Below are 13,831 nucleotides of genomic sequence, written 5' to 3' on the forward strand. Positions count from 1 at the left end.
TGACCCCTCATTGCCCATACTGGGAATAATGCACTTATTTGAAAAGGGCAGTCAGGTTTTGCTCTAGATCCCCCTTCCCCCCCTTGTAATGATTCAAGTGCTTAAAATACGGCATTCTGCATATATCGCATTCTGCTACAAGAAGCATTCATAACATAATCAAACCAACTTTTCGCAGAGGCTGGGCTCTTGGCTTGTTTACGGTTTGTTTCTTTCACGTGGGCATATTGCTAACGAGTCCCATGCTGCAGCGGGAGAGCTGGCAAGTCGCCACCCGCCTCAGCAAAGTCTTTCAAGGACAGAGAGAGCCGGCCCGGTGGCGGGTGGCCCTGCACAACCCCCTGCCGGTCCGTCATGCTCCTCCCGCATCCTCACTTCACTTCTCACTCTTCTTGGCCTTCTCGTCCACAGCTGCTTTCTCTGTGGGTTTGCTATCTTTGGGATCTGTGCTGGAGGACTTCTCCACTTTCTCCGTCTTGGGCGTGGCCACCTTGGCCACGTCTTTTGCCGGCTCGGCCTTGGGAGTCTCCTTGGCACTCGGTTCCTTCTTATGTTCTTCTTTGGCTTTTGCTTCGTCTTTGGCTTTTTCCTCCTGCTCCTTCTTGGGCTCCTCCTTCTTTTCTGGCTTGCTTGATGTCTTGGCCTTCACGTCCTCAGCTGGAGCTTTTGGTTCAGGCTCTTTCTTGGCTGCTTTCTCCACTTCTTTCTCTGCCTCTTCCTTGGGCTTGGGGGCAGGCTTCGCTGGCTCCTTCTCCTTTTTCTCCTCCACCTTAGCTGGGGCCTCCTTCTCCTGAGGGGGCTCAGGCACAGCGGCTGCCTTCTTCTCTTCTTTGTCTTCCGCCTTCACTTTCTTTTCCTCGGCTTTGGCTTCTGGTTTCGGCTCTTCCTTGGCTGGGGTTTCCTGCTTTGGTTCTTTTTCTTTCTTGCTCTCCTTCTTCTCTTCTGCTTTGGGCTTCACCGGAGCCTTCTCCTCTTTCTCTTCCTTCACAGGTGATTTTGCCTCCTTCTGGGGGGGCTTGGCTGGCTCCTTTGGCAGAGGCGTCTCTTTTTCTGGGGATTTGGCCTTCTCCTTTGTTGGTGACTCGGCCTTCTCTGGAGTCTTCACCTCTTTTGTGGGAGAGGCAGCTTTTTCTGGAGACTTGGCTTTTTCTGGAGACTTGGCTGGCTCCTTGATGGGAGACTTGGCTTTTTCTGGAGACTTGACTGGCTCCTTGACGGGAGACTTGGCTTTTTCTGGAGACTTGACTGGCTCCTTGACGGGAGACTTGGCTTTTTCTGGAGACTTGACTGGCTCCTTGATGGGAGACTTTATTTTTTCTGGAGACTTGGCTTCCTCCTTGGTGGGGGATGCAGCCTTTGCTGGAGGTTTGGGTTCTTCTTTGGCAGGAGAGAGAGCCTTCTCGGGGGACTTGGCTGCTGGAGCTTTTGTCTCTTCCTTGGTTGGCAATTTCACTTGGACAGGGGGCTTGGCCCCCTCTTTGGTGGGAGAAGCAACCTTTGGTGGAGACTTGGCAGCTGGGGATTTGGCTTCATCCTTTGCTGGTGACTTAATCTTAGCTGGGGATTTGGCCTCTGCAGGCGCTGGCTCCTTTTCTGGTGAAGTCACTTCCTCTGCAGATGGAGCCGCCTTTTCTTTTGATGGAGACTCTGCAGCTTCTGCTTCTTCTTCTGCTTCTCCTGCTGCTTCTCCTGCTGCTTCTTCTTCTGCTTCTCCTGCTGCTGCTTCTTCCCCGTCTCCTCTTTCAGATTCTCCCTCTTTTGCCTCACCTTCTCCTTCTTCTCCCTCTTCCTCCTCTTCCTCTTTTTTCTCACCCCCCTCTTCCTCTGTTACTTCTTCAGTCACTTGGACTTCCTCAGTTTGCTCCTCCACAATCACCGTCTCCTTCTCAGACTTCTCCACTACTTTGATCTTCTCTTCGCTTTTAACCTTTATGTGGGCAGCAATGCCGGGACCCTTCGGGAGGACCTCCGGGAAGGGAAAGGGCCCACTCCCCACTCCCAGGCGGCACTCCTCGCCTTCCAGTAGCTTCCTGTTTCCAAAAGGTGGAGAAGAGAGAGAAACGGAGTCAGACCCTGCGGTGTGCTCTCCGGAGAAGCACAACGCCAGTGCAGCGAGATCCTCTCCTTGTCCTGTTCTGATTCAAACCCTTATGGCTAAAGACAAGAAGCACTCTGTGAAAATGAGGGTTAGATCAGTGTCTAAAGGCAGCCCACAAGCAAACCTGGAGGGGGGAAGTGGGTGAGGGTGGCACCTTGTGCCTTTATTTCTAAAATTAGGAATAATCTTTCAACCCAAACAGAGCCCCTGACCTGTTAAGTGACTTACCATTCATTCATTCATTCATTTTTTTTTTATTTTTGGATTTATATCCTACCTTTTTCCTACGAAGGGCTCAAGGCAGCTTACATCATTCTCCTCCTCCATCTTATCCCCACAACAACAACCCTGTGAGGTAGGTTGGGCTGAGAGTCTGTGACTGGCCCAAAGTCACCCAGTTGGCTCCATGGCTGAGCGGGGACTCGAGCCCAGATCCTCTGAGTCCCAGTCCCAGCTCTTAACCACTACACTGCACTGGCTCTCATTCCTTCCTTCCTTCCTTCCTTCCTTCATTTGTGGTGATAGAGATAGAGAGATAGATAGGTATCTCAAGCAATGTATTAAAACTAAACTAAAATTAATGGCCGGCACTCAGAACCAAGGGCAAAATATTAATTCCAATTTTTCTCTTTCTTTTAGCTCAGAGATGAGGTCTCAGGGGAAGGGAACTGGGTGGGCGGGTGACCCATCTTGCAAAAGGGCAGCCTCTGCAAACACGTCTCCGGAGTGCAGAGGTGCCCATGCCCAGATGGCCCTCGGCAGTCACTTCTGCCCTGACCTAGCCTGGACTGTTAACTCCCCGGAGGAAGGACCTGTACCTGTATGCCGCGATCTCGATATCCAGAGCCATTTTGACATTGAGGAGGTCTTGGTATTCCCTGAGCTGGGCCGCCATTTCCCACTTGGTATTCCTCAGCTCATTGTCCAGCTGCGTGATCGTCTCCTGAGGGAAAGAGGCAGGCATTGAAGCAATCCGCTTGCCAACCTGAAGCAACCGACTCCGGAAAGTTAAATGTGTGGCCCTCCAGATGCTGTTGAACTCCTGCACACATCAGCCCCAGCTGGCAGAGCCAGTGACCAGGGATGGTGGGAGTTGCACTCCAACAACTACTGGAGGGTCACAGATTCCGCCACTCCTACACTGGAGGTGCCTTTCGAAATTTAATCTAGCTGTATTAAAAAGCCTGTGCAGTGTTTCAGTCATAAAGCAAAGGAACCATCTGCCAGGTTTATTCTCTCAGCCACGCTGTGAGGTAGACCAGGCTGAGAGAGCAATTGGCTCAAGGTCGCCCTTTGAGCTGCCTGGCCAGATGGGATTTCAACCCAAGAACAGTTACAATCACCCGGCAACATGCAAGAATTCCTTGTATAATTTACAATGGGTGCCTTTCCTGGTGGTGTGGAGGGAGATGATTCAATTGTGGGAAGGCAACACATATTGATTGATTGATTGATTGATTGATATCCTGCCTTTTCCTCCGAAGGGCTCAAGGCAGCTTACATCATTCTCCTCCTCCATCTTAGCCCCACAACAACAGCCCTGTGAGGTAGGTTGGGCTGAGAGTCTGTGACTGGCCCAAAGTCACCCAGTTGGCTCCATGGCTGAGCGGGGACTCGAACCTGGATCCTCTGAGTCCCAGTCCCAGCTCTTAACCACTATGCCACACTGGCTCCCACACATTCAAATTTATGTTTTCCTCCTAGTTTCAATGTCCTTTTATGATATGTTTGCAGTTACGGTGCTCTTGAATTTATGCCTTTTCTAAAGAAAAAGAACTTCAGAGTGTTGAATTTGGCACATTCAGTATTTTTTGCAAAAAGTAGCAGTGTTGGGGAGCCCTAAAGAGTAACACATTAATTATGGTGTAGTCGTTTGCAATCTGGTATTCTCTAGATGTGTTGGACTAACACACCCATCATCCTTCAGGCCTGATCTTCAGGTATGCTGATTAATCTAGTGTTTTCTAAGAGCTGCTAAGTAATATATTTCAAGGGCAAATTCTGAAAGGCCCTGAAATTAAAAGTGGAAACCTGAATTCAAGCACTGGATTGGATTTTACATTTTTGCAGATTGTGATGCCTCACTGACTCCAAGCTCTGAAATGAAAGGGTGGCACCTCTGGGTTGCCCCATGGGCAAGACCAGGTGGACCTGAAGGCAGAGAATACATTTTTGGGGAGATGGAGGGAGACTAATAGAAGCATCATTTCCATTTACCTGTACAGGTGTGTCATCACTTTTTACTGCGATCGACTCTGCTTAAGTACTGTACGTCAGAATTTGCAGTATTGCCCAAGCCTTGCAAAACATACTCAACCAGAAAAGATACCAGGGTGAGTACTTTGTTTTTCCCGTAACAGGACCCTGTTCGCTCTCTCCCTCCTGGCTGAGCTTGAGCAAAGAAGCCAGTGTGAACCTCGGATTGTGCGGCTAAATTGTGCAGGATCTGACCTCGGGCTACGCACCCCGCTGCTTTTTACCTGGTAAGACTGGACCTCGATGTGGTGGCGGTCCTCAGTGTCAGCTCGCTGCCTCTCTAAAGACTCTTTCGTCCCCCGGAGAGCTTCCAGCTCTGTGGTTTTGGACTGCAGCTGCCGGCGGTATTCGGAAATCTCTTCCTGGGCAGTGTGGATGGCATCCGTATTCACCCTGGTGGCCTCCGACAACTTGTCCAGCCTCACTGTGACACGGGGAGGAGGGAGGGAGAGGGTTATGCGCCTAATCCAGGGACACACCGGGCCAGTGTACACTTTGGCGATTTCACACTGCCAATGCCACAGTGACACTACAGGCCAAGGGGCGCGCCTTACCCGGGGGGGGGGGGGCGACTTGTGGCCATCCACGCGGCTGGGCCTAGAACTCCCACCAGCCTTAGCCAGGACGGCTGGTGCTCAAGGACGGGGGGAGCAGAAGGATGCTCCGTGGTCAAACGTTCTACTTCGTGGCTTCACAGTGCGACAGACTAGCACTGCTGTGCCCGGCAGCCCCTTCTGCTGAGCTGGGCCCTGGGGGGCCGCTCCCAAGTCCTGCGGGGCAGCACTGCCACGGCGGCCACGCGGAAACTCGCCACTTCTCCTGCTGGAGATCAGACTTCATCACAGATACACCGTCTGGGGGTGTGACTGCTCTGGACAGCGATGCAAGTGACATAAATGAATAAAAATACCATGTGCCCCCCAAACCTTCGAAGTTTTGCAATCAAGTTGTTGCTATATTTCCCTCCCACTTATATTATCTTGCACAAATAGTTGCAGCAGGCTCCATTTTCCATTTTTTGTGATGATATTATTATGTCATTTCTATGCCACCTGTAGGCAAAGCTCTATGGGTGGTTTACCACAAAGTATAAAAACACAATAGATAAAAACAAGAAGAATTAAAAATTGATTTAAAACAACATAAAGGAACATTAAAAGACAATTAAAAGACCCAGCCCAGAGTAAAAGAAAGACCCTGGCTAATCTTGTCAGGCCCCTCAATGACCAGGGAGTTCTTCAATTCCTGCCTTAACCTGCTGCTGAAAAGACAGCCGATTTGGTGCCAGCTGGGATGCAGCTGGGAGGTTGTTCCAAAGCCGGGGGCCACCACTGAAAAGGCCATCCCCCTTGCTGCCACCCTCTGACCCTCATGAGGGGCTGACGCCCAGAGGAAGGCCCCAGGGGCTGAGCATAGTCTTGCCTCAGGTACGGCCGAGGCAGTTGAGCTTTCTGCCTTCTCTGTGCTCCATTGTTTCCTGGTCATCATATGTTCTCTTTCAGACTTCTCTGTCAGTCACCTTCTCAGCCCATGACATTTGTATCATCCCTTGATATATCTGCTTTTCCACTTAGGGTAGCATTTTCAGGTAATTGTTAAAGTCCACAATTCCATACCATACAGCAGAACTGAGAATATACAGCACCACATGAGGCACATTCTCAAGGCGAGCATTAGGTTTGTGTCACATATTACATTTTTTAAAAAGCTGCTCTGGACCATCCCTTTACTAAGATGCCTTATTATGAGTTCACTGCTTGTTCAACCAGATCTCAGGATACCAGAAAACAGGAAATCGCCCTTTCACACTCTGATGCGTGAAGCTCCAGCTTTGATTCAGAGACGACACATTTGCAGCCACGAAATGTCTGGGGAACGCTGTGATACACAAACACATCGAGAGGAGCTGTTAGCATTTCCTGAAAAGTGTGGATGCCCCCACCTCTGGGGGGAGGGCTGAAACAGGGACACGTGGCTTGGCGTGTACCTGTCCCTGGACTGAGCGTATCAGAATTATTGCAGCCTGGGCTGTTCCTGCCCTTCCTGGACAGGCGGAACAAGAGGAGGCCTGGGATTCTGCGGGAGAGTGCCTTCCCTGGCTTTGGTGCGCATCTGCAGCGGCTGGCAGCACATAATGCAGAAAGCAGTCGCGGAGGCGGGACGCGTGGCACTGAAGTGCGACCGACCGTCCGGTCATCAGCGGGGGCACTCACTGCAGGGGCAGTGTGGACCAAAAGCCCTGCTCCAGATGGAGGTGGAAGCAGGAGCGTGGTCAGCAGGGGGGGATCCTGCTCGACCCCCCTCCCTCCTGGACTCTCCCTGGGCTGCAGCTGAGGAGTGCCCGCACCTCCGAGTGACCGCTCCACTGGGGGCCAGCGCGAGACGCTTTGCTGCTCGAGGTGAGCGGCGCTCCCACCCGCCGTCTCGGTGCGCAGGACCCAAAGCCAGCCCCCCAAGAGAGAGCCACCAGCCCCGCTCCCAGTCCCTGGCAGGAGGAACAGAGGAAAGCAAGAACCGGCAACCAGGGATCCAGCGCCTTGCCCTGCACACCTCTTCCCCGGCCCTTCTGCGCGACGCAGGGGTGGGGAACCAAAGGCCTCGGGCCATGCCTGCCCTTTGGCGCCCGTGTGGCTGTGCCCTGCGCCCAGCCCCACCCCTCCCTTAACCGCCAAGCATTCTTATGAATACACCGGTCTCCTCGTTCTCTTGTCCATACTTCGCATGGTTTAAGCCTCGGCTTTGTTCCACAACTGCAGCCACAGAGCTGGGGATCCTCAGCCTTGGGGTCGTTGTCCTAATTGTTCACTCGCTTTTCAGCAGGCCTCCTCTCTCGAAACAAAAGGTGGTCCTTTTTCATTTGTGTCTTGCAGAATAATGAAACAAGAGCATTGCTGTGACGTGACACTCCATAAACAGTGACTCTGACCATCGATTCAGAAGGAATGGTCTTACTTTTTCCCTTTTTCATCTCTGTCTACATTTTACTATTTTAAGGTGCAGAAGGATTTCCCTGCGATGGTCTTGGAGTGGAGAGGGAGAAATGCAGCCTGCTTCTGAAGAGGCATGCACTGGACTGCAAGTCTCGGTGGGTGAGCGAGAGGCTTTACTCTCAAGAAAATGGGTAAAGGGCTGCAGCCTCATTTTTAAAATGAGCTGGCTAAAGCAATAGTTAAGGAGCTGTCGGTGACTCTCTCTCACAATCTCATCCATGTTTTATTTTTAAAAAAATGCATATTTGGCACCTTCATCCAAAAGAGAATTTCAGAGGAAATCACAAAAGTGAGGTATTCAATGAAAGAACATTAGAAGTATAAATCTAAACATAAAACTATAATACTGAGAAGGATAAACACTTTTACCCAGCTAAAAATACAAATTTAAATTTGAAATCCCTGGGAAAAGAATACAATTCTTCTGTCAGGCAGAAGAGGAGTATCAAGGGATAACTGCAGAAAAGGCCTTCCACTTTGTAGATATTTAATTTATTTAAAAGATATGCGGCCCAATCCTCAGCTAAAAGGGCTCTTGGAGGGTCACATGCCATCGGTAAACAAGGCAGCTGCTGCCCACAGGTTTACAATCTAAAAAGACGCAGCATGAAAGGGGATGGGGATGGGGAGGGAAGAGGAAAAATAGCTTGATACTAAATGTACTTTTTATAGTTGGGATAAGGAAAAGTGCATCCCTGAATAACCTTCACACACAAACGAGGAGAAGGAGCTCTTCCCGATGCGAGTCTTCCTCAGAGGAAGAGTCAGAGGGGCTCAGCACCAGAGGTCACACTGCCCCGGAGAGTGGGCGTTCCTCCTCCATCGCCCTTGTGCATCGGCACTCCTGAGAAGGGCGTCGGAGGAAAGTCGTCCGAAGAAAAGGGCTTGAAGCTCCTGGCCTGCTTGCCTGGTGTGCCTGTCATGCATCAGTACAGACAACCCCCTCCACAAAGTGGGACAAGGGCCAGGCTTAGGGGGCTGCGTGCAGGTCATGACGGGTCATTTATGGGGATCAGCAATGATCACCCAGTGGGGCTTCCCTGTTTCAAAGTCGTCTGCCTCTTGCATTCGAGGCAAACACAGGGCAGGCTGGAGGCAGCATGCGTGCCTGGGTCCAGTCTCACGGGCACTGTCCTCCTTCACGAAGCTCACGTGCTGCATCTCAGCCTGCGAGCATCCCCACAGACAGCACTGCCGCGGGGGCTCCGGACCGGAGGAAGGACTTCCTTTCACCGCCCCAAGGCGTGCAGCTGAGGGCTGCTCCAAGGAGAATGCAGGACGGGATCCGCCTCCTCCGGCCCGGAGCCCTCCGGGGTGTTGGATGCTGGCTTGCGAATGCCTGGGAGTTGTGGTCCAACAGCTCCCCGGGTGGAAGGCTGCACTGGCTGGAATGTGACTTGGGTCCTCCGGGGCCGCTTGGGCTGCTTGAGGAAGATGCTGCACACTCAAGGGGGCCTTTTCTCCCCTTCACTCGCATCCCTGACGGTGCTGAACAAAGGGGCCCTACAAAACGGGGCGACGGCTGGAGGGGCCGGTTCCAGCAAGAGCAGCATGGAAACGGTGTGGTGGACGAGCAACCACGAAAGGTGAGAGGGGTCGGAAAGAGCAGACCAAGGCAGATCTTGATCTTTGATCAAATTCAAATCAAGATGCTCGATCTTTAATGGGGGAGGGGGTAGAGCATCAGGTTCCCCCTGGTGTCCAAGTCCCTTTTTCCCAGGCAGCAAACATGGGGAGATCTCCCAGGCTTTGTGCCAATGCTCCTATCCTAAAAGGTCAAATTGTGTCTCCTAAGACTTAGCAACTGGCAGGAAGCTCTTTAAGCAATTTTTGTTTTTTTATGTTGTTATTATAAAAAACAATTTGCCCCCCCACCCCATCCATCACAGCATGCGCACCCTGGGAGCTTCTCTAGCACTCACACGGGGCCACAACCTGCTGCAGGGAGTTCTGCACCCCGGTGGCAAACAGTGGATCCTGCAGTGCCCCTCGGATCGGATCTTCCTCGGAGCCTGTCTCAGGCCAGGGGTGCTGGAGACACGGTGGGTGCGCATGTGAGTGACGACTCCTGCTTCCGTGAGTAAGTGTGGCTTACAGGAACGTGGGTGGAATCGAGCAAGTCCTTCCTCCTTCACTGGCATGAGGAGGGGTGGCTCTTCATCCCTCCTGCAGCCCCCTCATTCCCTCAGAAGCTGCCGCAAAGGGTTGGGGGACACGCCTCCAGAGCAGGTTTGGGGAGGGGGGAGGAGGAAAAAGTCCCGCTACGCAAGCAGAGGTCTGCACGCAAAAGCGTCCAATGCCACCCTGTGATTTTGGAGAGGAGGGTGCACCGTCCAGAAGAGGGGAGAAAGGTCTGTCCCCATCTGAGGTGGGGAAAGAAGGAAGGAAATGTGGGAAGCGGTTTGGAAGGCGAGGCTTGCAGGAATTGGCTCTCCCTCCCTTGGCAGCAGGCAGACTTTGCTGCCCCGTCCCTGGCAGAAGTGCCAGTGCCGTCTGACTCAGCAGACGGGAAGTCGCTGGGCAAGGGGACAAGGCTGCCGAGGCACAAGCAATGAGCTAAGGAGAAGTGCGCACTTTAAAATGCTGCATAGAACTATCATGCTCATTAGCAGAAGGAGTAACGGTCAACGTCTGATTAGCACAGTGGCAGAAATCTGCCTCGCTCTGTTTTCCCATTTGATTGGTTTTGCTCCTTAGCAACCTGGCATGAAATCTCACATTCCCCTACCCTTGCGGAAAATATGGTGAGAGTGGAGAGAAAGCTCCAGAACCATCTCGGAACCAAACCCTGCTGAGGTGCTCAAAACCTCCAGTTACCCTTGCAATGCTCCACTCCGGACAGGAGGAGCGAGGCAAGACAGCCCAGACATGGCCAAAAGCAGGTCTAGCAAAGGAGATTCACCAGCCGATCTCTGGGTGCCTCTCAGCGGGCTTAGCCTGTCTTTGCTGACTAACCGTGCTTGATCGTGCTGCGTCTTTAATTCATGTAGGCATGTATTCATGTATTCAACAAAATTCATGTATTTTTCTCTCCAATGCAATCGAGCAAACACGGCAGGCCCTCCAGGGACACATTTGAGGATGGGCTGAAAGGTGCCCCATGCTTTAATTCTAGGTCTTTGCACCTGGCTCGAACTGGCAGATCTCGGGATCCAGACAGAAACACACAGCCGACCCGACCAGCGTCGCATCAGCACCAAGGACAGCGGCTCGCGGTGAGCGCTCTTTGCGACCGACCGACACCAGCGGGAGGGCAAGGATAAGGCCTGTGGGGTCCTTTGTGCTCTTCCTTGAACCCGGGAGCCGCGTGGTGAAGCACCGCTAGCTAACTGAATTAAACTGGGTGAAATAATGGCACGCCGAGGCCACTGCCAGAAGTGAACTGAGCTCGCAGCCCTTTCACGTGGATGCTGAGCTTCTCCTTTCAGCGGCAAAAGGGAGGCTGGGTGGTCATTCTCCTGCGGCTGTCGTTAAAGAATTGTGATTCCACTGCACTGCACTCAGAAACCTCCCAGTGGCCCGCGGCTGACCTTCTACCCACCCACCGTGCGCCCGGCACAACGCGCGGGGTGGGGAGAGGCGAGAGCGGACCTGCGGCTGCAGAGTGCGGTGGGGGAAAGAAAGGGGATGGATTGACGAGACCTGCCCTTGCAATTTGCCCAAATGTCAGGCTGATTATGGGGGACGGGGACTCTGATTCCTGCAGCCTTTGAGGGGGATGGGGGCGGGGGCTCCTTTCCACTGGGTGGTCCTATAACTTTTCAGAGTTGGGTCCCTGTGAGATTCAGCCACCCATGTGCACGCAGCCCCCTAAGTCTCCAAGCTCTCCTTATGGAGGACACTTGTCCCTACGCCCGTTCGCCCTCAGGCGATCTTCAGAAGCCCCCCACCCACTCACAAAACAGGCCACTCCCCATTACTACCACGGCATCATTCTGATTCTGGATGTCTGCCTGGTGGTGGGTACCAGAAAGGAGCACTGTGAACAGTGACGGTGCAGTTTTAGGTGCCGGCTGCCTCCTTGCTCGTGGGCATCATGAAAAGCCCCAAGCTCCCAGAGTGGGGGGCTGCGGCCCCCTTTACTCCCCCATGTCTCCTTCCCACGCAATGCTACAGCCTCGTCCGTCCGTCTGTGGGCAGATCGATGCCTCCCAAAGGGGCACTGAGGGCACTGGGAGGGGCTGGCCGGGGAGTGGAGGGGGTGGGACAGGGCCAGTCATGCTGCACCAGCGGGAGCTCCCTCCTCCCCCCGCCCCGCCCCGCCCCGCCCCCGCGGCTGCCCACATGCACTGACTTTGGCCTCAAATTGCTGCAGAAGACAAGAGCTGACTCAGCAGCGACTGCAGATGGCACCACACACGCCCCCAGGCACGCCCCCGCCTCCCTTCTGCCCCCCACGAGGTTACTTAACCGCACCCACCCCACCCACTGTTCTCCTGTGGATGGATCGGGGGCTTTTTCACTTCTCCCCCCTGCTGCCCCTACCCCCAGAGGTCCGGGAATTCAAACCCCCTCCCCCACGCTTCCTTTTGGACTCCTTGCACAATATCGGGGAATGTGGGGACTTCATTTCCCCCCTTCCCGCCCCACCGGTGGAGATTCCTGCCTACGAGGGGAGATGCCGTCCCTTCCCACGACAGCGATAATGCAGTGTCGCCCACCCGCATCCTTGACGGGAGCAGCCCCCCCCCCATATGCCCAAGGCACGCAATCCTTCCTCCTAGCCCTGCCCTGGGTGCATCTCACCCCCCTCGCGATCACCTCGCCCAGCTAATCCGAAACGCGCCTTTCCAGAAGTCACCTGCCTCGACACTGCACTTCCCCAACACCCCCCCCCCCCCCCGCGGCGGCCCCCCCCTTTTCCCCCCCCCCCCGGGAAAGGGAAGCCCCCCCCCCCCCCCCCCCCCACACACACACACACGCTGCACTGCTCTCACTCTCCGTGGCTTAGCTTCTCTGCTCCGCCTGCCAGCCCTTTCCCGAGGGGGTCTTGATGGGGGCACTTATGCAGAGGCTATGGAGGCTGGGAGGATCGCTAATATCCTGATTAAGTTAATTTACTGTACTGGGGCCAGTGAGGCCAGCACCCCTCCCACTGCAATTCTTTCCTTCGTGGGGGGGGACACCCCGCAATACAAGGTCTCCATTTTCCTTCCTGGGGAGCACCGGGAGCCCGTCAGGACCCCTCCCGCAGGACAGGCGCTGCCCCGGCCCATTCGCGCTTGGAGCAAAATTGCAGCAGCGGTCGGTACAGGGCCGGGGGAGAGAAAGGGTCGATTTTGGCGGAGGGGGGGCGAAATGTCACAGCGCAGTCCCGGTGCCGCCGCCTGGACGGACCTGAAAGGAAGGTCTGCGCGTCTGAGCAGGGGGCATTTTCCAGGGGGTCGCTGTGATTTTCGATGCACAGCATCGCCGGCAGGAAGCGCGCCCCCGTCCCAGGGCGGCCGCTCCGCCGCGCGGGACGCCTCGGGGCCCGCGGCGCGCTTCCCGCGCCCCCCCCCTCGCCGCCCGCCCGCGCGCCAAGCCCCCGGGGGAGGACGCGCCCTGCGGGGACTCACCGCGGAACCACTCCTCGGACTGCAGCGCGCTCTTGGCGGCGTGGCCCTCCAGCTGCGCGCGGATCTCCCGCAGCGCCGAGGCGACGTCGGGGCGCAGCGCGGGGTCGCGCGGCTCGGCGGGGCCCGCGCCCGCGCCCTGCGCGAGCCGCAGCAGCTCGGCCACCTCGTCGCCGTGGCTGCGGCGCAGGAAGAGGCCCTCGTCGGCCAGCGCCTGCAGCTTCTTCTCCAGCTCGGCGCGCGCCAGCCGCGCGTCGCCGGCGAAGCGGCCCAGCGCGCGCGCCGCCGCCTCGGCCTCGTCGCGCTGGCGCGCCTCGTCGTCCAGGCGCTGCTGCAGGCGCGCCACGTCCTCCTCCAGGCGCTCGTGCTCCAGCTGCAGCTGCCCGCGCTCGGCGCCCAGGCGCACCAGCGCGCCGCGCATGTCGCGGATCTCGCGCTCGTACAGCTCGCCGATGGCCGAGCGCCCGGCCTGCTGCTGGCGCAGCGCCGCCGCCTCGGCCTCCAGCTGCCGGTTCTGCTCCTCCAGCTGGCGCACCTTCTCGATGTAGCCGGCGAAGCGGTCGTTGAGCGCCTGCAGCACCTCCTTCTCGTTGCGCCCGCGCAGGTCGCCGCCGCCGCCGGCGCCGTTGAGCGACGACTCCAGGCTCTCGCTCGAGCCCAGCTGGCTCAGCGCGCCCGCCCCCAGGCGCCGGGAGCCGGCCGCCGAGCCGCGCGACCACGCCAGCGAGTGGAAGCCGCTGGACGCCAGCGAGGAGGCGCCGCCGCCGCCGCCGCCCGAGCGCGCCGCCGCCAGGTAGCGCCCGCCGGCCGCCTCCTTGCGGAAGGCGCCGCCGCCCGGGCCGGCGAAGAGCGCGTCCACGCCGTAGCTCATCATGGTGCCGCGGGGAGCGCGAGGGCACTGCGGCGGCGGCGGCGGCGCGGGCGGCGCTTTT

The 13,831-nt window shown here is 56.0% G+C and overlaps 1 protein-coding gene across 1 annotated transcript; it reads right to left on the bottom strand.

Annotated features, from left to right (window-relative positions):
• Window positions 1-349: 349 nt before the first annotated feature.
• Window positions 350-13,773, bottom strand: NEFH (neurofilament heavy chain). Its single transcript, XM_044448927.1, has 6 exons — window positions 12,903-13,773; window positions 4,579-4,778; window positions 2,917-3,041; window positions 1,397-2,030; window positions 1,106-1,354; window positions 350-1,024 (listed from the first exon to the last, which is right to left on the bottom strand). Exons 1-6 carry the CDS (start codon window positions 13,771-13,773, stop codon window positions 377-379), a joined length of 2,727 nt encoding a protein of 908 aa, XP_044304862.1. The 3' UTR covers window positions 350-376.
• Window positions 13,774-13,831: the final 58 nt, after the last annotated feature.

The sequence above is a fragment of the Varanus komodoensis genome, unplaced genomic scaffold (genome assembly GCF_004798865.1).
Source record: "Varanus komodoensis strain SLA01 unplaced genomic scaffold, ASM479886v1 scaffold56, whole genome shotgun sequence".
In the NCBI taxonomy this organism is placed as follows: Eukaryota; Metazoa; Chordata; class Lepidosauria; order Squamata; family Varanidae; genus Varanus; species Varanus komodoensis.